At 42.9% G+C, this 25,507-nt stretch overlaps 2 protein-coding genes across 3 annotated transcripts in view; one reads left to right on the top strand and one right to left on the bottom strand.

Annotated features, from left to right (window-relative positions):
- poli (polymerase (DNA directed) iota) overlaps positions 1–8,820 on the bottom strand; it is a 30,553-nt gene extending 21,733 nt beyond the window's left edge. For both annotated transcript variants that reach the window (XM_084338197.1, XM_084338198.1), the window contains exons 1-3: positions 8,696–8,820; positions 8,413–8,535; positions 8,144–8,308 (exon numbers count right to left, since the gene is read on the bottom strand). In XM_084338197.1, the coding sequence (XP_084194323.1) occupies positions 8,144–8,308; positions 8,413–8,535; positions 8,696–8,786 (379 nt within the window). In that variant the 5' untranslated portion in view covers positions 8,787–8,820. The remainder of the gene's footprint in view (positions 1–8,143; positions 8,309–8,412; positions 8,536–8,695) is intronic.
- Positions 8,821–9,332: 512 nt separating this feature from the next.
- Positions 9,333–25,099, top strand: LOC311223319 (uncharacterized protein; the record flags this gene model as incomplete). Its single annotated transcript, XM_084308111.1, has 16 exons — positions 9,333–9,375; positions 9,584–10,194; positions 10,981–11,163; positions 11,257–11,355; positions 12,037–12,292; positions 12,739–12,827; positions 13,508–13,648; positions 13,745–13,859; positions 14,670–14,810; positions 17,419–17,532; positions 17,722–17,795; positions 19,260–19,364; positions 20,037–20,152; positions 21,747–21,885; positions 24,282–24,402; positions 25,008–25,099. 16 exons carry the CDS (start codon positions 9,333–9,335, stop codon positions 25,097–25,099), a joined length of 2,439 nt encoding a protein of 812 aa, XP_084164237.1.
- Between the last annotated feature and the right edge of the window lie 408 nt (positions 25,100–25,507).

The raw sequence follows: 25,507 nt of genomic DNA, 5'->3' as shown, positions 1-25,507 counted from the left end.
CGACGTTGAAGCGCAGACTCGGAAATAGATGGTTGCAGGTGTGATGTTGAGTTATTATATAATAATGGCTATTTTTTCCATTATGGTTATCTCATGTTAGGGCCAAGGCTCAGGTGGTTTTCGACCGATATCTTTATTGAATTTTATTTTTATTATTATTTGTTTATTGGACTAGTGGGGGTTTAATCAGGGGTTTATCTAGAGGGGGGTCGGAGTGGGGAGCGTCTTATTGGATCCATGACTCTAGTGGGAAATGATAGGAAGATGACCATCCTTAGTGGATGGGGCATAGGGTGGGGATTGGAGAGTGGGTATAGGAGGGCTTATAATAGGACGGGTGGGTTAAGGTTTAGAGTAGAAGGAGGGGGGGTTGTAACTGGGGTGGTATTTTTATGTGTTTTATGTGCTGTTGTCTTATATGTGTGTAATTGTTCCTCCTCTGAACTCCTGGGATTGACCGTCTGGGCCCGCCTGGATCAGCGCCTCTGTACACAGCCTGGCTGCACTGGTATGTTCTCTACGCATTTAGACAAACTCGACCATGGCTAAACTGAATATCTTAATTTGGAACGCAGGAGGTCTTAACGCCCCACACAAGCGTGCCAGTGTCCTTTGGTTATTGAAGAGAAGAAATATTGACATTGCTCTCCTTAGTGAGACGCATTTATTGGTGGGTGATGTGTCAAGGCTAGCAAATCGACAATATCACGTTATCTCATCATCCTCAGCCGATGATAAGACGAAAGGAGTCGTCATAGTTACAAGACGTAACCTTGATATCAAAGTCCTGGATGTGTGGTCGGACACGGAGGGAAGGATTACTATAGCAAAAGTTGAGTTCTCTCATAGGAAGATGGCAATAATAGCATTGTATGCCCCTAACACATTTGATTCAGCGTTCTATAATACAATCACAAAGAATATGTTGGAACTTACTGGATACGCTCTCATTGTGGGTGGCGATTTTAATGCGTGCTGGGATGCGGAGATGGATAGGTCCGGATCCTCTGAAACAAGCGACCAAAAACGGTCCTCTAAGGCCCTCAGGATGTGGGCCCAGGACACTGGGCTCGCAGACCTATGGCGCTTATCCAATCCCACCCTCAAGGATTACTCTCACCTGTCTGCCAGACACAAAACCTTCTCTCGTATAGACTATGCATTCGCATCCCCTAATTTGTTTGATAGTTTCGACGTCTCATTGGTTCCCCTGGCTCTCTCGGACCACAAGGGGATTTTCCTTGTGGCAACCTTTGGCAGGCTCTCCACGAGAGCTCCCAGGTGGCGTTTTAACTCAACCTTATTAAAGAACGATGATTTCTGCTCTGAGTTCAGGAGTAAACTAGCTGAATTCTTGCAGATCAATGTTGGCACGGTCGATGACCCCAGGGTCCTATGGAACGCATTGAAAGGATTTATCAGGGTCATGTCACACTTTTCGCCTCCAACTTACGTAAATCCCGGTCAAAAAAACTAGAAGGACTGGAAACATTATATGCGGATCTATACGCATCTTTGCAAACTAACTATAGTGATCGACTAAACACACAACGTAAGATAGTCAAGAAGGAAATAAACTCCATACTTAAACAACAGTAGTTCTTGATACATAGGACAAGGCAAAATTACTACTTTCACGGCTCCAGGCCTAGCCATCTATTGGCAATGAAAATACGCTCGAATGATCATTTCTCGGATATCCCCTCGATCAAGACGCGACAGGGTACAATCACTACTGATTCGAAAAGGATCAACGACACTTTTAAAGAGTTTTACTCGCAGTTATATAGCTCAGAGGTTAATCTCGACGACTCTAAATTTGAATCGTTCTTTGGCGGGCTTGATACCCCACATTTCTGAGGAAGAGGCCAAGGAACTGGGGAAACCGATCACTCTTATGGAGTTGAGGGAGACGATTGCTGAAATGCAGAGGGGCAAGGCACCAGGCTGGGATGGTATTCCACCCGAGGTGTATTTAGCTTTTTGGGACCAACTGGGTCCATTGATGCTCGATATGATCAATTATGCTATCGAGCAAGGGGAGTTCTCAAGAGATGTCAACATGGCGTTGATTTCCTTACTTCTCAAGAAGGACAAAGATCCCAATGATTGTGGTAGCTATAGGCCCTTGAGTCTTCTCTGGGCCGATTTAAAAGTGTTTGCCAAGGTGCTGGCCCGCCGCCTGCAGAAATTTATGACGGTATTGGTACACTGCGATCAAACTGGTTTTATCCCGGGGCGTCTGGCTACAGATAATCTTAGGAGGCTGTTGCATGTAATCGATAACAGTAAAGACAATACAACTCCGTCCACAGTTCTGTCTTTGGATGCCATGAAGGCGTTTGACAGACTTGAGTGGTCATACCTGTGGAAGGTACTTGAGGTCATGGGTCTTGGGAAGAGTTTTATTCATATGATTAAAGTCCTGTATGCCTCGCCATCTGCGATGATACTGACAGGCAAAAACTGTTCCACACTCTTTCCAGTCTCCAGATCTTCTAGACAGGGTTGTCCTCTGAGCCCAGGACTGTTCGCGCTTTCCCTCGAACCTTTGGCCCAATTTATTAGGCAATCGGAGGACATCGTCCCCATAATGGTCAATAATACTCCACACAAAATTGCTCTCTATGCGGATGACCTGCTGATTTTCATGGACGACCCCTCCCGGTCGGCCACAAAATTATTGAGAATAATCGACGACTTTGGTAAAATGTCAGGCTTTAAGATTAACTGGAACAAATCAGCCTGCCTACCTCTTAATGAGCTGGCCAAGGCGGTACGACTACCAGCTGATATCCCCATAGTAGAACATTTTAAATAATTGGGCATAGAGATATTCACCACGCTGAACCAAACTACTAAGTACAACTTCACGGGTACTTATGATAAAATACGCCAGGATCTAGACAGGTGGTCGCCCCTTCCTAACTCCTTACAAGCCCGGGCTTCCATAATCAAAATGAACGTCCTGCCTAGGATACATTTTGTTAGCTCAATGCTCCCCCTGCCCCCTCCAATAGACCACTGGCGCAAGGTACAATCGATGGTATCTAAGTTTATCTGGAATAACAAACGCCCGAGAATCAAAAGGGCTACTACTCAACGTAGAAAACAAGATGGGGGCCTCGCAATCCCTGATTTTAAGCTTTATTTCTGGTCCTTTTCACTGAGACCTCTGATGTGCTGGCTAGACCCTGTAGAGGCTGTATCATGGCGCTCCTTAGAAGCGGCGGTGGTCTCACCGCTAAGATTGCAGGATGTAGTGTACTCCACTGTCTCTATTTCGAAATGCCGGCTGAGGTATAATAATAATAATGGATTGGATTTATATAGCGCTCTTCTCTGACTGACTGTTGCTCTGACTCAGAGCGCTTCACAGAGTCCATTATTCGTTCATACACAGTCATACCGGTGGTGGTAAGCTACAATTGCAGCCAGAGCTGCCCTGAGGCAGACTCACGGAAGCGTGGCGAATAATCAACGCCTACGGCCCCTCCGACCACCACCAACATTCATTCACATGCATACACATTCATACGAGGCAAGTAGGTTAAGTGTCTTGCCCAAGGACACAACGGCAATGGGATGGACATGGGCTTGAGCGGGATTCGAACCACCAACCCTTCGATCATTGGACGCCCCGCTCTACCCCTGAGCCACGCCGCCCCACAATATGGACCGATCATAACTCACGTGATCCAAACGTGGCGTAATGTACAGAGGTCGTGTGGGGTTAAATGCCCATGGCACCTGGACTCTCCAATTTTTAATAACCAGCAATTACTTGTTGGGCACAAGCCGGTTAATATTCCTCAATGGCAAAGGAGGGGAGTGCATACTCTGGAGGATATTTATGATAAGAACGGCCTCCGTGCGTTTCAGGACTTAAGAGAATTTTATGATCTTCCCGGAGTCCTTCTTTCTTTACCTTCAACTAAGGTCAGCACTGAGGGCGCATGGCGTGCCGTGGGCTCAAGCTTTGCACCCACACCCCTTCCTCAGGCTCATAGTGGACAGGACGACATCCAGAGGGTTTGTCTCAGACTTTTATACGCTCTTAATTCAATCCACGTATAAAAATGTATCATTGGATACAATCTGGCGTGTGGATATCCCGGAGTTGGACCCCGAGTTTGACTGGGATGATGTTTGGGCAAATGTGGCATTGTCTTCCCGCAACCCCAATCACCAGCAAATTAATTTTAATTATATTCATAGGACCTATCTTACACCTAGGAAGCCATTTGCTATGGGACTGATAACCGACTCTCGGTGCACTTTGTGCTCTCAAAAGGCCACTGGCACTTATATGCATATGTATTGGGATTGCCCACCAGTGGCCCGCTTCTGGAGGTCAATAACGGACAAACTTTCAGACCTGTGTGGCTTAACTATCCCATTCACAGCTGTTACGCTACTCCTGAACGATATAACGACACTACCTGCGTCCGTTCAACTAAAAAGGGTTGTCCTAGCGGGTGTCACAGCAGCGAAGAAGCTAATAGCAATGAGATGGAAGGAGCCTGAGAAGCTTACAGTGATTAATTGGTCCCTAACACTATTGGATGTGATTTATCTTGAGATATCCACGGCGCGGGTGATTGGGGTAGGACAGGCTGGCATTGACCTGTGGTTCGCAGCAGCTGAGAAGGTAAGGACCGCCGTGTGCGGCTGAGCGGGGTTGGGGTGCTTGATCGGAGGGGTCCGGCGGTCTCTTGGGAGGGGGAGGAGGAAATGTTTTGTCTGTCTTGTCTTTTGTCTTGTCCTCTTGAGTTTAGCTGGGGATTTAATGGGGGGGCAGCTATTTAACTATTTCTTCACTGTTTGGTCACTTTTACACGGTCTCTGTGAGTCTATGGAACACCTCTACAGGTTTTTGTTTTTTCATGAAGGTTCATTGCTCTGTTTTCGGGTCGTGTTCTCAAAAAGTGGTCCTTGTGGTGAATTGGAGATGTACGTTTTATTAATATAAGGTCACACGGCCAGGAATCGGGGCTGAACACTGGGAAAGACCATTTATTAGATAGTACCCCTTGGATTTAGAAATTAGAAGGTTGAACTCTGTTTTCTTTTCTCTTGTCTGTATAAATTGTTATTCTGTATTATTATTGTTTTTGTTATTTTCTTGTGGAGTTCTATGTATTGTGATTGTGTTTAATGTGTTTTGTTTCATGTGAATAATAATAAAAAAAATTGATAAAAAAAAAAACAGTCTGTAGTGTGGTAGTGAAAGGTTAACCGTCTGTAGTGTGGTAGTGAAAGGTTACTGTCTGTAGTGTGGTAGTGAAAGGTTAACTGTCTGTAGTGTGGTAGTGAAAGGTTAACTGTCTGTAGTGTGGTAGTGAAAGGTTAACCTTCTGTAGTGTGGTAGTGAAAGGGATAACATTGAGGGCTGGGGGGCTCTCTCTCTTTTCCTGCTATTCCTTTTGCCATCTTCTGCTGCCTTGCTTTAACTCTGAAGCCTATTTACGAACTGCTCCATGGACCAGCCCACCATAATTATGATTTTGATCCTTCTTTAAATACAATACATATTTTGGGCGGCTACGTGGCGTAGTGGGCAAGGCGCTCGCCACGAATGCGGAGACGCTGGGCTCGCCTGTTCGAGCCCAGAGCTCCACATTGCTTTCAGTTTAGCTGGTCGTTCATACTAATACACATTGGCCGTATTAGGGGGTGGGAAACTGATGGGTGGGGATCGGGCGTTGTGGACAGCGACTCCTACAGGTCGGTTGGTGCGCCTGCGCAGTAGAATCAGGAAGTGTCGGGGGCAGCGTGAGCCTCCCACGCGTTACTCCTCGCCACTGAGGGATCGAGCTGCACAGGTGAAAAGATGCGACTGCTGTTACCTCAAGTACCGGAGGGGACTTGTGCTATGTATGACTTAGTCCACATTGCAGCCGGCTTGTGGGAGGCAAGAAACAGCGTTCGTGACAGGGGAGGGTTGAATTGGATGATATGAAATTGGGATGGGAGAAAATATAGAAAAATGGGAGAAAAAGTGGATAAAAAAAAAATACAATACATATTTTGAACTTATTATTCTGTGTCTAATGTCTCCTATTATTCTGTTTTGACTCTGAATAACGGACCAGCTGAGGTGTATCCAAAAAAATCACTCACAACAGCTCATTGGCCACCATTATCATTTAATGCTAATCATCTGCTATTTTACCCGTTGTTTGGACCAAGATGTTTGCGATCGAATATTATGAATATGACAGTACTTTCGTGTTTATGATGATTGATTGAAAACGTTATTAACAGATTGCAGAATGGGTACAGTACAGCTCAATACATACAATTGTTAAAGGGGAACTCCAACATTTTGGGAAATTAGCTTATTTAACATCTTCCCTGGAGTTAGACAAGAAGATACATACCTTTTTTGTCTCTGTGCGTGCATTTTAGCTTTGGGAATAGACGCTCCGTTAGCATAGCTTAGCTTCATCACTGGAAGTGAGTAGGGGCCGGAGCCTTACAGTGCCTTACAGTGTATTGCAAGGTCTGACATTGACCAAACTTGATATGCATGACCTTGGTGGGCTCTAGGTCAACTCCTGAAAAGGGGGTCAATGTCAGACCTTGCAATCAAAAGTTAGGGGGCACACTGAAATTATGGCAAGGGTTATTAGCCCCCTAACTTTTGATTGCAAAGTCTGACATTGACCCCCTTTTCAGGAGTTGACCTAGAGCCCACCAAGGTCATGCATATCAAGTTTGGTCAATGTCAGACCTTGCAATACACTGTAAGGCACTGTAAGGCTCCGGCCCCTACTCACTTCCAGTGATGAAGCTAAGCTATGCTAACGGAGCGTCTATTCCCAAAGCTAAAATGCACGCACAGAGACAAAAAAGGTATGTATCTTCTTGTCTAACTCCAGGGAAGATGTTAAATAAGCTAATTTCCCAAAATGTTGGAGTTTTCCTTTAAGGGGATGCAGACCAGAGAAAGACTTTCGTCTTGTTTACATCAGGGTCCCCCATTTTCACACTGTACAAGCAAAACTGTACATTGGAATATTGACAAAGCCATACTTGGTCATTTACTGTACATTGGAGGGGGTTGGGTTAGGACATTTGCAGGGGCCAGTTTCGAATTGCAGTCTCCCGTAGGTGTTCTTTGAGAGTGTTTTTGAAAGTGGGTAGTGATTCACATTCCTTTACAGCTTTGGGTAGGGCGTTCCACATTGATGTGGCATAATTGCTAAACGTGTTTAGTCCCTTGTTTGAGCCGAATCTGGGTTTAACATGATTTGTGGAGCTCCCTCTGGTGTTGTGATCGTGGTATTCACTGACCTTTGGGAAGTATTTTGACATGTACATGGGTACCTTGGTCGTGTAGTGTATCTTGTAGACCAGGCCCATTGCAAGTTGCTGTACTCTGTCGTCTACTCTAAGCCATCCTAGGTTGTCAAAGTGGGCAGGGGTGAGGTGGGTTCTAGGAGTAAGGTCAAGCAGTAGTCTGACCAGTTTGTTTTGAGATGTTTGTAATTTTGTTTTTAGTGCCTTTGAGGTACTTTGGTACCATGAGGTGCACGCATAGTCGTAGTACCCTTGAATGAGTGCTCCTGCCAGAGTCTTCAGGGTATTCTTGTTTACCAGAGAGGAGATCCGGTACAAGAATCGAGTTCGTTGGTTGACTTTTTTTTATTACATTGGATGCCATTTTGTCACAGGAAAGATTTGCCTCTAGGATGGAACCCAGGTAGGTAATTTCATCTTTCCTTGTGACAATATTGTCACCCACTGTAACTGAGAAGCCGTCGGTCTTGCTGAGTTTGTTATTTGAACCGAAGAGAATGGACTCTGTTTTACCCAGGTCACGATAGTTTGTTATCAGCGAGCCAGATGCAGATTCTGCCGAGTTCAGAGCCGAGGGCTTTTTCAACCTGTAACTTGTTCTTGTCAGAGACCAGCAGGGCTGAGTCGTCCGCAAACAGGAACAAGTAGCAGTCACAAGCTGACGACATGTCATTTGCATATAAATTAGGAACAGTAGCGGTCCTAGTATGCTTCCTTGTGATGTTTGTCACGTTGATAGAATAGAATAGAGTTTAACTTTGCCCAAACAATACTGGAAACGTATCTTAATTTCCTTCCTTCCTAAATCATGACGGTATGATTTGCTCAGAGTGCCTACCAGTGACTTTGTAAGACGTCTGGCGGTAGTGTGTGAGGTTCTCTCCGTTCACCAGCACCATCTCAGGACACTTGTCTTTAGCGTCAGTCACTGACATCATCTTGGTGACACCGTGGTCTCTGGCAACATAGTTACAGGTCACTATGATGTACTTCTGCTGAATACCTACATTCATTCGAGAGAGGGTACAAAAAAACTGTTAGAAAAGGATGCTGGGCTTTAGAATATGATTCCAACACATCCAATAACAAGCTAAATAGATTATGTACCTAAAGGAACAATCCGCAGAGCTGGGTTTCTGATCATTTCAACCTGGGCATAGAAACAGTCCAGGTCAAAGTGTAGAATAACTCTTTGTGGAGGTATTGGTGGCACTTTATTGAAGCTGGTCACTGAAACAGAGAGCATCGTCATAAAGTAAGTCCACTGTCCTCCTCGGCGAAACTCCAAATGCAGCTGTAGCATAACTATAGCTGTAGTACTACTAATGATCTAAAATGATAAAATGTTATAGAACTGAATTAGACACGAAATTTCACAATTGTTGTTTACCAGAGGAAGCTGCAGGGGAGATTTGTACGTCGGTGCTGGTGCTCTTCCACTCAGTTTCATCCTCATCGATGTCATCCTCACTATTTTCCATTTTAAACACCTGGACAAATATTAATTTCGCATACGGTATGTTGCTTGTGTTTATAGAATGGCACTGACATAATGGTGAACGCCCCCCCCCCCGGCTTCTTCTAGTTTTGGAATTTCTTTTATTTTGTGGTCCACTCTGCCATCTACTGTTGTGGAGACAATACTACAACAAACGACTGACTACATTCTAATTACATCGACTTGCGTGCTGCAAACCAGTGTTATGCCGAGTTATTTACATCTAATTTTAAAGTAACCAATTTCAAAATCCCCATTGGGGGGGGGGGGGGGTGTACTTTCCTCACATCCTGGAAGGAAGGAGGCCGTCTGATCTCCGGCGGCGTGGCTGACGTCACGCCAGGTGCATCGGACGCGTCCACGCATCAATTAATTTGACCAAACGCACATTGTTGAGCTGAAAGTAAGTGGATCTCTTCTGATGTTGCCTTCGCTTGGTCTTTTTGCCCTAACAGGTTGTGCTTTTTTAAGAAGTGGACTTTGTGAGCGACCTCATTGTTTATACAAGCATGCCAAAGATGAGCGAGCTATGTTTGGTGCCTTGTGTAAATCACCTGTAGCTGATTTCGCAGGTCAGTGCAACGTAACTACTTGGGTGAACATTTGCAAGTTTGCCTTGTTAACCTACTGTAAGGTCACCACCACCATCATCATCATCCTAAAATAAAATTGTAATTTATTTAGCAAAACAAATGTCATGTTTCACTTGGATTCAATCGTGCTTATTCTTGTATCATCGTTGATAACGATACTTTTCCAATATGCCTTCTGTGTGAACAGGAGTCCAACATTACTACCCTTCTGCTGGTGGTGGAGGAACCCCCGTGAATGCAGAGCACAAAGATGACTGCCTTCTGGAGCTGGAGCGGCTGAACAAAGAGATAGAAACTGTGAAGAATGAAGTGGAGCAAGAGCAAAGGAGACTTTCACATTACCAAATAGCACAGGGGGATGGTGGGAGCACTGGCACTGTTTCCAAGTTATCTAAGTCTAAGTCTAAGACCATAGCTAAAGATGTAAATGATAATAGTTACAGACCATCCTCACACACACGCTCTATAATATCGTACTCCCCAGCAACGAAGTACGTGGTCGACAACTCCAAACCAAGGACTGATTTGGAATATGACCCCTTGTCCAACTTCTCCTCTAACTTGCGGTCTTATAAGGACCAGACGGCTAAAACTGGACAAGGTGTGAAAAGACCAAGAGACTCTGTATGTAGTGACAGAAGGAGATCACTTGCACACCAGTCCCAGCATGCCGTAGCACCCTCTCCAGAACTACTCGACTCCGATAAGGAGGGGGACCTCGTTATCGACATTCCACCCTCCCCAAACAGAAAGAGAAGTCGAGCCCAGAAGCCCACTAGTGTCGAACCTGAGGAGATGGTAGAGGAAAGGGTGGAGGTGAAAGCCGTTTCCATTGTACCTGACTTTCCACCGCATCTACCTTCAAAACCACAGGTGGTCAAAGTTCAGTCTCTACCTGTAATGTCAATTGAAGCCTATAGGCCTCAAATCGATGACAAACGCAGCGCTGAAAACACAGAGGATCCCTCTGTGATTCAGGAAGACATGATGAGCGAACAACAGAAGACTGCTTGTTCGTCAGATACCGAGTCCGTAGTGGAGAGCAGCTGTGATGTACCACCTGTAGAACCGGACGGAACACGTTGTGAAATGTTAGAATCCCCCCGAGATGGCCATCGGGAAGATCAGTTGGTCGAGGAGAATGTGTGCTCATTGTTTGATTTATTGCCTCGCCGTAAGCTGCCCCCCAGTGTCACGAAAATAAATCCGGCAGAACTGAATACAGTCCCACGAGAAGCTACTTTTCCTCTCAAGGACCCAGTTACAAACTCGTTATCTTCATGCCAGCAACTCGCCAGCCAAGCCCAACAAACTCATCAGCTAGCACAGTGCACACCCGCAGTTCCGAGTTACTGGTCTCCCATGCTGCAAAGTGTACCACCACCAGTGCCACTGTATGGCCAGACTGTGATGAGCCAAACACCAGGGAAAATGCAAGGATTAGCTTTTGCCTCCAACCACGCTCCCCCTGCCAACTACCTGGAGCAAGCAGCAGACATTTTTTGTCAGTCTCTGCCGTTGTCGATACCTGTCCAATCACATTTGATGAATGAAATAGAATTGCTGTCTGCCCCAACTGGGCAGATTTCAGTGACTGCACATAATCGAGAGGTAGTCATCGTTGCATCCAGCTCGGAGGAGGAGGAGGAAGAGCTAAACTTTTCTGATACGGACCTGTCTGACAGTGACCCAATGGAAGAATGCTACAGAATCTTCATGGAGGCAAACGAGGAGACGAGAGCAACGAAGCAGTCCAATGTATGTACTGTAAACTGTAGCACTCCAGTGCTGTTGAAGAATGGTCTTTGACTGGGGCACTATACAATAATATCTTTCTCTCTCTCCCCCATGTATTTTCAGGGGAGAAATGTTGACGGGGAGATGCCAGAAGTATCTTTGAAACCCAAACCGTTGGCAGGGAAGAGGAAGAGGGTGGCGCATACAGCTAAACATAATGAGGTACTGTAGCCCATGACTAATGTGACATAAGAACATTGACACATGATAACATGGCAATGTATTCATGCTGCGAATAGAGCTGTAAGGTATTCCATCCAAATTGTGAAATAATTCTCACTTATAAATGGTCAAATAAACCAGTCGGGCCTTCACTCAATTTGACTCGTATATCTGACTATATTCAATATCCAAATTGTCATGGTCAATCATATCCAATAATGAAAGGTAGAACATCTTTCAATGGTTTTATTCCAAGAAGTGAATCGGCATAAGTTACAGACAATATGTTGAATACAATATGTTGAAATGTGGTCATTTTCAACGGGCAGACATTCTAGGTTCTGCCAGGAGCAGAAAGTAACAAGTGACTTATATCTCGTCCATTAGCCAATGGAAATGCATCTTCAGAAATAGGATCAGAGAAACAAGACTGACACAAAACCAAATAGGGAACAGGTATTGGTCAGATGGGTATATATATTCAATTCACATAGAATCAGTTTTAACACAGTAGATACATTGTAGGCACGGTTTAAGTCATTTTCAATGGATGGAATTTATAAATAGATGGATAGATATGGTAGAATTTATAGATACTTTTATGGATAGTCTTATATTAGCATAAAACCTGCAATATTCTAACGGAGCACAGACCTGTTTTAATTGAGAACCTTCATCCAGGAGCCGGTGGCTAAGACCAGACAGCCCCAGGTGCTAGTGCCACTACAGGGGCCGTCGGGGCCCAGCTCGGCCCCCCAGATTTCCATCCCTTCCAAGGTCCTGCAGATGCAGCGGAGGACTTCCATGCCGACTCCTCCTGTGCGAGGGAGGCCAGCCTTTTTCTCTTCCACCACTCAGAGGAAGGTGATGACCATAGCTCCTCCTCCTCCTCCTCCCTTTCAAAACGCACCTGATCAGCGGGTCCCTGTGGAAAATGGTAAGCATGTGTTGGTTTAATGCAGTGGTATCGCTGTTGTTCACTAGAAGTTGGCGCAAATGGGGAATGTATTCCGATCATAGGCTTCACTCTCTCAACCGTTATCTCCCCACCTACAGTATTGATAAATGTAGCATTTGTTTTATTAAATCATATTTTAACAACACAAATCTTCCCAGATAGGAACCCCTGGGACAAAATCTTGTGGGGCCCTGACCTAATGTAATTTTATTCTATAGTGTACCTGCCTTGCAATGGCTTAAGACATATTGTACATTGGGATGTCCTTGATGCAATACATATATTGTCTTTTTATTATAAATAGGGGTAATTTTTTTAATTAAATTGATTATAATTAGTTGAGAATGGCAAATGCTGTGTACTGGTATCATTTGGTATTTGTACAAAAACATCTGAATGTCCTGGTGTGTTCTCTAATCCCCTAGCCTGTGTGAACTACTTACCCGTGGGCACTGCTCTGATCCAAGTGGGCAACGACCTTCATTTCATCCTGCCAGAGGGTTACTCTCTGCCCGTTACTTCAATTGCAGTCCCTACCCCTATGACTCCGACTCCCAGCCTATTCACCCCCGCACATGCATACCATCCAGCCACAGGTGCCCCAGCGCACCCATATTCATCAACCGCCGTCACCCCCACACACACGATCCGCACACGTACAACTGCAGTAGTTAACCCTATGCAAACGTTACGCATGCATACAACTGCAGTTAACCCTATGCAAAAGTTACGCACACATATGACTGAAGTTATACCTATGCAAACATTACGCATGCATACAACTGCAGTTAACCCTATGCAAAAGTTCCGCACGCATACAACTGCAGGTACTGCTATGCAAACGTTGCGCGCACATACAACTGCAGTTGCCCCTGCACATGCCTATTATTCAGTCCCTGCTGCCCCCATTCAAACTCCAGTCCAAACATCCTCCTTCGCTTCAGTCTCTGCATCGACACATGCAAACCCAGCTACACCCTCAACCCCTCAAGCTGCCGTCCAAGTCCCTGCAAAGGTAAGCAACAGACGGCACAGTAGTACTTTTGGATGATTATTGCTGAAAAGACTTAAGTTAAAAACAAGATTTTCTTTAATCTTCATTTTTACATTTTGTATCTATTTTGCCTGGGAAAAATTTTGGTGAATTGGTAAGATTTGATAAGTAAATGACAAATGTTCTTATTTCTGCTTGAGCCCATGCCTATTAAGCGTAAGGTGAAGCAGCGTCCACAGGTCAAGGACAAAGTACCGCATGATGTCCGGCAACGCTACGTCAACATGTTTGTGGAGGAGTTCCTCAAAACATCTGCCACTGTCGACGACGCTTTTGAAAAGGTCTGAATCGGAGCTACCGTTCACCTCAAACATCATCAGTCATGATGATGGTGGTGATTGTTGAATGTTTTTCCATTATCATGTTATTTCACATAGGCACTCGCTGAGGAGAAGAGTGTTTATGATCGCAGCGTCAACAAACTGAAATATCTGAGTGTTGCTGTGAACGCACTGAAGAAGCTGAGGAATCCAAGCACTGTTGCCACGAAAGGTGAGATTTTGTTGATGGATTGAAAGGGAAGCAATGACGAAACACATCACACACACACATCGATCAAAACGTGTGATGCTGACAAAGGACATCCTTCCAGTCAGTGTTGTAGTCGAGTCACTAAATCTCGAGGTAGAGTCTTGACTCCCCAGTGTTTGAGTCTTGAGTCCAAGTTCGAGTCACCAAACAACTCGAGTCCTAGTTGAGTCCCCATTACCCTAGTCAGAGTCCAAGTCATCAAGGTTGAGTCACCTCCACTCTGGCAGTCAAAGAGCTGACATGCAAATAAAAAAAGGTCTACATTAAACATAAATGACACAGCGGTCACTATTTCAAAGGGAGTTTATTTACTTTGTGACACAATAGCCAAACAAATGCACTAGCCATCAATATCATATGACCAATGATTAGGGCCTATTACAAAAAAATAACTATTTATTTATCAATGAACAAATCTGAGTCCTCGTCTGCACCTTCCGAGTCAATGCTAGAGTCCAAGTCCGAGTCGTCAGTGCTCAAGTCCATGTCGAGTCACAAGTCCCGAAAATCAGTCCTGGACTCCAGTCCTACAACACTGCTTCCAGTAGTTGACCCCATTCCAAACTTTCTTGCACAGATGAAAATGAAGCCAGTGGCCAGATGTCCAAAGGCAATATTCCGCTCAACATCAAAACACTTAAAGGAGGTGGTGAGTAGGAAGAGTTCCCTGCGTGCACACTTGACTTTCATTCAATATTACAAAAACCTCTTTACATTGAATTAATACATTATTTGTACCTCACATTTTGTGGGTTTCCTTGTCTTGTGTAGATGATGCTGCACTGTATGAGAGTCTGAAGGACTATGTATCGACTAAGGAGACGATGACTGAAAACAACTACCCCCTCCGGCACCCAGAGAGGCCTGGCAGCGCTGCTCTTTTTGCTGACTATAAGAAGGGCACCACAGATCGTAAGCAATGGCATTGACCAAAATGTCATGGATTCTGTTTGGACCGGCTGGGCAATATATACAGATGTTTTATTATTTTATCCGTTATTGCATGTTGTGCGGCTTCATTTTGATCCTCTTAGACACGATGTGTTGTCTAAAGTAACACTGAAAAGTACATATTAAGTCATATTTCTCACTAAATAATTGGGATAAAAGCGCTATATAAATGCAGTCCATTTGCGGGTTTATTAAGGTATACCATCGTGGATCCATGCAAAGGTATGGCTTTTTACTATACCGTAATCATACCGTAATCAAAATTTATAGCAATGTATTCTTTTCTTTAATCCAAAAATGGTTCCTTGCAGCAGTATTGTAAAGATTTTGGGATTCAAGAATTTGATTAAAATATATTCTTTGAAGAAAACACCATAATTGTATTACAAAAGACACCATTATTAACATGTCAATCACTGCAATTTGCACTAGAAAAAGATAAATGCTGTCAAATATCGTTATAAATATCAAATTCTTACCATAGCACCCAGTCCTTCTCTTGAGGGACTTGGTCACCTCTGCTCATTTTGAAAACCAAGTCTGAAAATTGGTACACACAAAGTAGACCCAAGTAAGATTATTTAATTATATGCCCACGGTTCTACTTGTTAACAAGTAATCTGCCTGTTTGCAATTTTTGATATCGAGAGCTGAATGCCAGTGGTGACGGCAAATACCCAGAAGCGCCTTCAAAGAAATTCATATCATGATAATATCATCTGTTCACATATGTGGGTCATTCTACGAAAGCTTGCCATTTTCACTTTTTAATGTTTGATTTTGAAAGTATTGTTTTAAAAGTTTTGGATAATTTTTTTTTATTAAGTGGATTCTTATCTCTCAGACAAATGTACCGTGCCATCTCAGGCTATTATATTTTTAATTGTTTTCACATTTAAACAACATGCATATTTGTTTTTCGTCAGCCCTGTTACTACATATCAATTACTGTTTGAAAAGGTTATAAATACATATTTAGAATAATTATGATATCATATGAAAGATAAAAGCCCCTTGTTACAATAGTGTGTTTGTAGAGTTAGAATATTGACGAGTTAACTTTTTTTCCCATGAATAAATATGCCCATTCACAATGGACCCTTTCACAGCATCTTTGATTTAAGAAAAGGTTATGAAAGCAAAATAATAATATCCCAATTTCTTTAAGGGAGCCACTGGTTTCTATTACTTAACATATAAAATGAGTTTGTTTTACATTTTTATTTTATTTTCTTAAATTACATCAGAATATTGTACAATTAACAGGGCTGACACCCTCCCTTTCTCCACTGCAGATAGTCATCCTAAGAAAATCATATAAAATACAAATACAAAAGTCACTTTAACATTGGCTGTAATCTTTTACTATTGGTAAGGGAACTATATTTTCATGTACACACAAAAGCATATACTTTTGTCAGCCCTGTTACCATTCAATCAACCCTGTTACCCATTGAAAAGTAACAGGGCTGATGGTATCAGGGCTGACGAAAAAGGCAACTAGCAGCCATTACTAGCCATATGCTAATGGCCTTGACACCACATGGTGTGCATTCATGAGCGGAAATAATGATGTTAAATATGTATATTCACAATTTCAAACATAACTTTTTAACATGCGCATTTATGGTAACAGTTCTGACGCAACAAGCTCGTCCCCCTCTGTTGGACATCACATAACTCGAAGAAAATGCATGAAAAGAGGAGCACACTTGTCTTTTCTCCACCATCTTTAGAAAAGGAAGATGATGTCAGTTCCTGGGCTATATGTAAATTTCAAAACAGTCTATTATCTCTGAAGGGGTGTAACAGGGTTGACAACAGGGTTGACAACAACATGGGGACACAACTAAAAAGAAGTTTTTTGTACACATTTGCAACATATTTTAAAAAAATGCATTCATGCGTAGTGAAACAACACTTGTGCCTTGATATAGGTTTAAGTTTTTTATGTTCTAGTTTGGATTTTTTGGCCTTAATAGCTAGTGGAAGTAGAACAATCTTACTGAGGGACAGGTCATTTTTAATTTTTTTGCAAGATGCTTCGCACAAGTGTTTAAAATTCTTTTAAAAACAAAAAGTAAAATACATTTTATTTGTTTTTATGTTACATGACACATTAGGAATCTAAATTATGAAATGTTTTATTGTTCATTATTTTTTTATTAAAATTGACAGGAGTTTTGTTCGAGGGACACAAAATGGCAAGCTTTCGTATAATGACCCATGTATATATGCACTGCTGTTCATCACATTCAATGGAATGATAATTGTGTGATATCAAACCAAAACTGTTATTTTCAAATAACATCCCGTCAAACATTTAAGATGTCATTATGTCACACTATCATAATTTCATCACAATATGATGGCGATACAATCGCCCAACCCAGGCTATCTGATGTTGGAGGTTGACTGCTTCTAGACCCAAGACGTACACCTGTGGTATAGGATCATGCCACTAGAGGGCACACTTACCCTGTGGTGCACTTGCAATGAGGGCTTCCCAATTATGCCAAATTCAATGGGGGCACTCATGTAATTAGGTTTTCTGTCTGTTGGGAAAAAGCCCTCAAGAGGATCTGCTGTCGATGCGGAGCCACATACTCTGTGAGCCAAACCGGGAAGCACACTCGCAAGGAGGAGTGTACATACCATTATGGGAAAGGAGTTGAGAAGAAGGGTGAGTAGCCTGTGTCATCATTTGACATCTTTTAAAAATATAAACATGTATATCTATGGGAAAGAGTTGAGAATCTTGGTGAGTATATCATAGTTTGACATTTTATAATGTAAAAAAAATATAAAATAATAAAACATCCACATGATTCAAACTGGCGGTATAAATCTTGAAGCTCTCATACTGTTCCAGTCCCAGGCGGAGTGGAGACGCGGTACAGCTGCTGCGAGGCCGTCGTCGGAGCACCTGGATGTCAGATCTTTCAGGTAACAAACATACATTAATAATGTGGTCTAGAGCAGGGGTCTCAAACTCAATTTACCTGGGGGCCGCTGGAGGTAGAGTCTGGGTGAGGCTGGGCTGCATCACATATTCCACAAAAAAAGGGTTTCAAGTATTCAAAAAAAAAGTACAACTGATCCAATCTTCTCAATCTTTAGCAATAACATTTCAGAACATGAACATTAATGGTTCTTCAGAACATAGGCTTCTCAGTGGTATCAGTGGACTCATCCATTTTTTTTTTATTCTATCACAAAGCTGTTTAATCAAATCACCAGCCAGTATTTCAGTTATTCTGGTTGCTGTGCTATCTGAGGGGGATTTGCTTTTGTTTGCCTTCAAACATGGTCTCCATCACTTCAGTCATACATTATTTTATTATGTATGCATCAGAGAATGGCTTCTTGTGTTTAGCCAACACCCATTCCACTGAGTGAGGACTTGGTTGCTTTTTCTCGTTGTGACATAGATCTAACAATAATTCTGCTTGCAGCTTGATATGATTTATTTTTGTGGTTCTTAGCACTGCATTTTGAGGAAAGGTTGCATCAAAATAACTTTTGTTTCGTAGTGGCGTTTCAAATTGCCACTCTTCACAAGAGCTACCGTTTCTTGGCATATTAGGCACATTGGTTTGGTGCTGGGAGGATGAACGCATATTTTTCAGTCCATTCACATTTGAATTGCAGCGATTTTCACTGTCGACTTTTCTTTTACTGGCCATCTTTGAACATGCCATATTTTTCTACTAGCTGCCTGCTGGCGAAACTAGGCTACTAGCTTCATTATTCTCACGGAGATAAAACTGGGAACGAGGTTACTAGCTACAGTACCTGCAGATGAAACTACCTGTAGATGCGCTGTCAACTCTCGCTCTGACTCGGACCCGCTGAAAGAGACGACACGCATTCCGTGAAGACCCGCCCTACTCTGCCTCTGATTCGCAGACTGTGGGTGGGGGGGAAAAAACGCTGACTGGACGCTGAATGTGATTGGACCAGAGTACACAGACACAGACAGTAGGAGCAGTGCAGCCGGACAGGCAGAGCACTGCTTGCAGAGGAGATGGCGGAGAATTTTGAGGATGCCTGCCATACGGTGACGGGATATATTTCCTTCCACTTGGTAGTTGGTATCACTCCGGAATCACGTTTCAACCAAGTCACTAACGTAACGTTGCTGTCATGAGCCTGCGCTATGGTAGCCTACAAGTCATAAAATAAATAAAACTCGCGCAACGACTCTGCAACAAGTTGCGCGCGGGCCACACTAACGCTAAACTTTGATGTCAAGTAGGGGGCCACAAAATATCATCCAGCGGGCCGTAATTGGCCCGTGGGCCGCGAGTTTGAGACCCCTGGTCTAGAGCTTTTATTTATTTTTCCTTATGCCCCCTGAAATGTACCAAAATGCCAAGTGTTGGGTGTGCGTTTGTCTGTCCTTCCCAGCTGCATGTCCACGATGCAGTCAGCCTGGATGGCTTTGTGTCGACCCTCACCAGGCCGGACTGGGATGAGAGCTGTCCTGGAGTCTACTCGCTGGATTGTGAAATGGTGAAGTCAAACCCACTAGTTTTGTTTGTAGTTTTCCCATTTCATGTGTTCACTTGTTTTCCTGTGCCGAGCCTCTGTAACCAGCCTCCGCTGGTTATTTGGATCAAGTCTTGGGGTCAGATGAGGGTCGCTGCCCCCCGGTGACCCATATTCAGGACTGTTCGGTATAGTCTGCTATGCGGCAGTCTGCTTATTCATTAACCCTTTCACTACCACACTACCAAATGGTTAACCCTTTCACTGCGACAATACAGAAGGTTAACCCTTTCACTGCCACACGACAAAGGATTTGAACCCTTTCACTACCACGCTACAGAAGGTTAACCCTTTCAATACTACACTACAGATGGTTAACCGTCTGTAGTGTGGTAGTGAACGGGTTAACCTTCTGTAGTGTGGTAGTGAAAGGGTTCAAATCCTTTTCCATGCTGAACACACTTAGGTCTGCCTGTTGTAATACAATGTTGTTGTTAGGATTCTGCTGCTGTATGACCCTTCATTTGCAAGATGTGACTTGATTTCAAATATCCGGGAAGCTTTTTAGGGCATTCTTTGCTCTTGCAAATTTTGGAGGCAGTATTTGATTAATGGGGGCAATTGCACATCTTGACTCCTGTGTATCTCCTACATCGGCTCTGCTGTGAAGACGTGTCCTTGTGTCCCCGTTTCTAGTGTTACACCACTCACGGTCTGGAGCTCTGCAGAGTAACGGTGGTCAGCTCCAGTCTGCGGGTCATCTACGACACCTTCATCAGACCGGACCATGACATCATAGACTATAACACAAGGTAACGCAGTTGTACAGGTGTCTCCGTATTAGTTAGGAGGACCTCATTAAGATCTACAGTCTTTTTCAGTGAACGTCAATTTCTCTAAGTGACTGAGTGCTAGAAAAGCGCTATATAAGTACCTTTTATTATTATCTATGACATGTGCGTCCCCCAGTGGGAATCAAACCCCTAACCCCGGCGTCACTTGTGCCAGGCTCTACCCATTGTGCTAAACAAGACCGCAATATGCCCAGGGCTGGGCGATATGGCCAAAAAGGATATCGCGATAACGATATGATAATGTTATCATATCACTCTATATCGATAATTATCGATATTGTTATAAGTATTTTTTTTTAACAAAACAGATTTATGTTTATTTTGCAGCAATTCTTTGTCATTGCCGCCATCTTTAGTGTTACAGCCCCTCACACTCCAGTTCTCAGGCTGCAGCTGGTTTGAAAGCGAAAGTAAACGGGCTTCTCTGCTGGCTGTGGCACCAGGGGAGTTGAACAGTTCTGGCTCTGCTAGTTTCTTTTCTATCTTTTGGTGCTTTTTTGGTGGACAAACCACTGCACATGTGCACCGTGACTCGTGACTGGAGACTAGCTCTGCTAGCACACATAGCCTACTGTCATGTGTACAGAAGTATTTTTTTTATTAGAAGGCAAACAAAATAAATGGAGAAAAATAAATCTCAATTTGGTCAGTATTGTCATTTGGACAAGCAACGCCATTACTTTAAGTTGCAGGCAAGAAAGACAAGTCTGTCCACTGTCTCTGGTTTTAAAGCTGCCCTGTTGCAAAAAAAAAAGAAATTATAAATTTTTTTTATGATCGATATCGATTATTAAAATATATCGCGATAATTATCGTTATCGTTTTATCGCCCAGCCCTAGGTCTGGGGTTGATTCCTGAAATGCTGAGGAATAGCCTTATAGCTGTATTATACTATAACCATTGCCGTTTCTTGCCTGGACCCGCTATTATTCTCAAATCAAATCTATATCATAGGTATTATGTCTCATCATGAAAGTGTGGGGGGGGGGGGTCGTTTTTTTATGCTTTGATCGCCACCAACGGCATACGTTGTGGAATAACGTTACACACACGTTCGGATCGAGTTGAAGACATGCTTGGATCAACACAAGATTGATATCATATAGCCCTTACCTTGACTAGGATGTACCCCAAAAAGAATATTCCAATTATCTGATCGCGATTCCAATGTCCATCGTGTCGCCAACATAATCTACCACACATCATGCATCAGCAGCATTTGATTCTTCTCAATCCGACCGTTATAACTGCTCAGCTTGAGCACAAAAAAAACGACCCGGACCCATTAGACGCACAGGCCAAGATACAAGGTTTCAAAGGGTGCTCGATACCGCCGTCTAGCTGGATACGGCCGGTATTGCACTTTGGCGACCGCAGACTCATTCCCTATGGTAACAACAGGCTCCCTGGATAAATAATGAATAAAAATATCGAAACGACTTAAGTCGTTTTTGGCACTCAGCGGCATGGGCCCAGAAACGACATAAGTCGTTTTTGGCACTGAAAGTGCTATTAGTGATGAGTTGCGTTTACCCCGTCTGTGCTGGCTAGGTTTTCAGGCATTAGTGAGGAGGATGTGAAAGGCACCAACACCTCCATTAGAGAGGTCCAGGAGGCGCTACTGAGCTTCATCAGCGCCGACACCATTCTGATCGGCCACAGCCTGGAAACAAACCTCTGTGCTCTCAAGGTGAGCTCGGTGGTCTGAGCATTCATTCAATCAAGTTCATTAGCAAACAATCCTGTTGCATGTTTGTCCCACAGATAGACTAATGATTATTTAGTTTGTTTACTTCCTTTTGGTCACTTTTTAGTTAAGTTTCACACTCACAAAATATAATTTTGATTTAACCTCTTAACACATGAGTGTCACGCCCCTTTGACCAGATAACCCCTCGAGTGCCAGCGCTTTAGTCAATGGGAGGTCGGGGATATTTGCGAACGCTTAAACTATATCCTAAATTATGGCTATGGGTCTAAAACACCCGTCGCTTATCAATGACTTGCTTGCAGTCAACATGTACGGAACGGATTGTTTTTTCATTGGTACATTTCCGTTTTATACCGTTTTGAATAAGAGTATAGTTTCGGAGAGTTCTAGTAATTTCAGAGAAATTCCGCGATAATATCCCTTTAGTGGAATACACAAAACGCGTTTTTCGGCTGATTTATGAATCGTTTTCAAATAAACGCTAGATTATCGATATATGTGTACTTATGCACACTAGAGAAGCGGGCTGAAAAATCTATTATCCATGACCTGGTCAGCGCTAACGTCATACACGCACACACACACACACACACGTTGTGATCGCTATGAAAAGAAACATCTGATTAACCCAATACTGGTAAAAATAGAGTCCTTACCTCACATCAGATGTTCTGCAAAAAGATTGATCCAATTCCTGATCGCCATTCCAAATATTGATCGCGTTTATTGATCCAACGGTATAGTCCAAAACACATAATCGACGCTGCTCTGAGGGTCCTCAGTCAATCTGGTAACACGATACTGCATGCCAGAGATGGGAAAACCCTGGACCGGACTTTTTTACTGATGCACATGGCCACCCAATCCAATCCAATGATGTGCATTACCATCCGGGAGACGATAGGATATGAATGGATATCGCTAATAAAAGAAATAACGAGAACTCGTCATTGGCACTCAACGCATGGCGAGTTAGGACGACTAATCTCGTCGTTGGCACTCAAAGTGTTAAGCCCGAGCGGTCCGGTACCGGTACGAGATTGATATCACGCCATAAATCCATCTCTACAGAATGTATGAATTAATGTTGCGTTTTTTTCTCTCTCAGATTTAGCCAAGAGTAAAGACCCTAACCCAGTCAAAAGTGTATATTTTGAAATATTGTGAACTATGAGTTTATAGAAATCTCAGGGCATCCAGTCGGAAAAAGGCGCTGATTTGGCACAGCCTAACTTGAGTGCAGTCTTTTGAGAGAAGAGACCCAGGGCTTTCGATGGGCTTTCGAATAAAAAAAACTACACTTCCCAGCTCACGCCAGCCCCTGTCAATCATCTGACTTCTAGTGACTTTTTTCTTAAGATTTTTCGGGATCATATCCCACAAACCTAAATGTTATTGCCATAAAACAGAATGCAGTTAGTTTCTCTACCTTTCTGTGAACGTCTAGTAAAAAACGGCATTGCAATCTGATGACAAATGGCGCAGAAATGTACATGTATACATTTATAAAAAAGTAACTGTACTTACAGTAGATTTCATTCACGGTTTTTGCTGCAGTGTCAGGGGGGCGCCTGGTGATACTAAATCCAGATTGAACTCTGCCATTGGAAAGGGGAGATTTGGCACGATCCATAGATGTGTGACTTGGCCAAAATAAGTAATTTATAGGCCTGATATTTTATATTCTATAATATTTCAAATTGCATGTGTCTGGATGGCAGAATTCAGTACTGTATCTACAAAACCTCCTGTTAATCATCTGCCCTTTTAATTTTGTTTCATGTCTGGTCAATTTTAGCATGGTGTTATTCACCGTCAAAGATGAAAAAAGAAAATTGATATTCTCCTTTTTGGTTCATTACAATTTACTCAAGCCTAGTAACGGACACAATATTTCTGACACTGGGAATACATTCCCTGAGATCCGTAGATGTCGTGTAGAAGTGGAGCAATCTTCCATTTACTTAGGTATGTATTTTTAGGCGGATTTTCAGAAAATATGGCTAGGGCTTAAGAGGTTAAATGTATTTATTTAAGTCAATGGGGGAACATTTCAAATTTCCCATGGCATTATTCCATCTCCTATTGGGTTTTATACAGTGATGACATCTCCTTGGACCTAGTGTTTCTGTGTGTGAGGGAAGCACGTCTGCCACTCTTCTCAATTTAGCATTATCTCATTTACTGTATATATGTTTACTTAAATTTGTAGTTTTTTTTTGTTTTTGTGATATATAGCATGGCTATTGTGTTTTTATGTATTGGTATGAATTTCAATATTATTGTTCAGCCCTACCTCACATCCACAGTCTTATCGGATTAGTGATTTGTGGTAAGTAAGAGTGAGCTTAAGTTGTCATCCCGGTGTATTGTAGCTGTTCCATGGGACCGTGGTGGACACGGCGCTGGTGTTCCCTCACCACCTGGGCCCCCCCCACAAGCTGACCCTGAACAACCTGACTGCAGACCACCTCACGAGGATCATCCAGGAGAGTGGTGGGTCACTGCTGCAGTCAGCATACAGTACCACCGGCACACAGTACAACCGGCACACGGTACAACCGGTGCACGGTACAACCAGCACACAGTACAGCCGGCACACAGTACAGCCGGCACACGGTACAACCGGCACACGGCACAACCGGTGCACAGTACAACCGGAACACGGTACAGAACGCTGGAATAAGTATTTGAAAAGCCATGAAATCAAAGGGTATCGGGACGTCCATTTTAAAAAGGGAGAAAAGGGTGTTATGATGATACCTGAATATCTCAAATAATAGAATAGATCAAACCAAAAAAAGGTGAGGAAACCAAGGCACTTGACTTAGTGAAAAGAACAAGATAAATTGCCTTTATTTAATTGGCAAGTATTTTTTTTTATAAATGACTTAATATATGTTTTAACCATGCTGTATATAAGAACTTGCCAATAAAATAAAGGCATTTAATCTTATTTTCAAGTGCCTTGGTTTCTTCATTCGTTCAATAATTATTTTGTCTACTTGAATGAACGATGGCAGTTGTATTGCCTATGTAAGGTGTATATATTGTGTGTCATCTTTATAGTGTGTTAATATGGCGCTGTTGTTATTTCCTAGTTTGTGGCCATGACACTGCAGAAGATGCTGCCGCTTGCTTGGAGCTCGTGTTATGGAAGGTCAAAGAAGACGGCAAAGGCAAACGATGGTGATGGAAATAAAATGGATAATGGTCTACTATGTTGACACATAAAACAACAGAGATATTGTTTTAATGCCATATTTGTGTGTATAAAGTTCCTTTTTGCCGGCTCTTGTTTTTTCAGTAATTGTGTTAGGCTTGTGATGTCTGGTTTTTCTTGGGTTACATTAATTGATCAATGAACCTTTTTCAGTTGAATATAGTTTTTGGTTTCTGTTGTGCAGTCTATATCTCACAGCGGTATGAACAGTTTGTGCTTAAATACCATATTTATTTTGTATACACTTCCTTTCTAGGGCTGGATCTTTGTTTCAATAATTGATTAATTGATCTTTTTTATTTGAATATTGTTTGCTTCTGGTTTGTTTTTGTTTTGCAGTCTATTCTCCAATGCCTGTATGAGTTGTTTGGGTTGCAC

This window comes from Notolepis coatsorum, assembly GCF_963971535.1.
Source record: "Notolepis coatsorum genome assembly, chromosome: 2".
NCBI classification, from domain to species: Eukaryota; Metazoa; Chordata; class Actinopteri; order Aulopiformes; family Paralepididae; genus Notolepis; species Notolepis coatsorum.
Note: the sequence above shows the minus strand (reverse complement) of the source record. Positions and strands in the feature narration are given on the sequence as shown.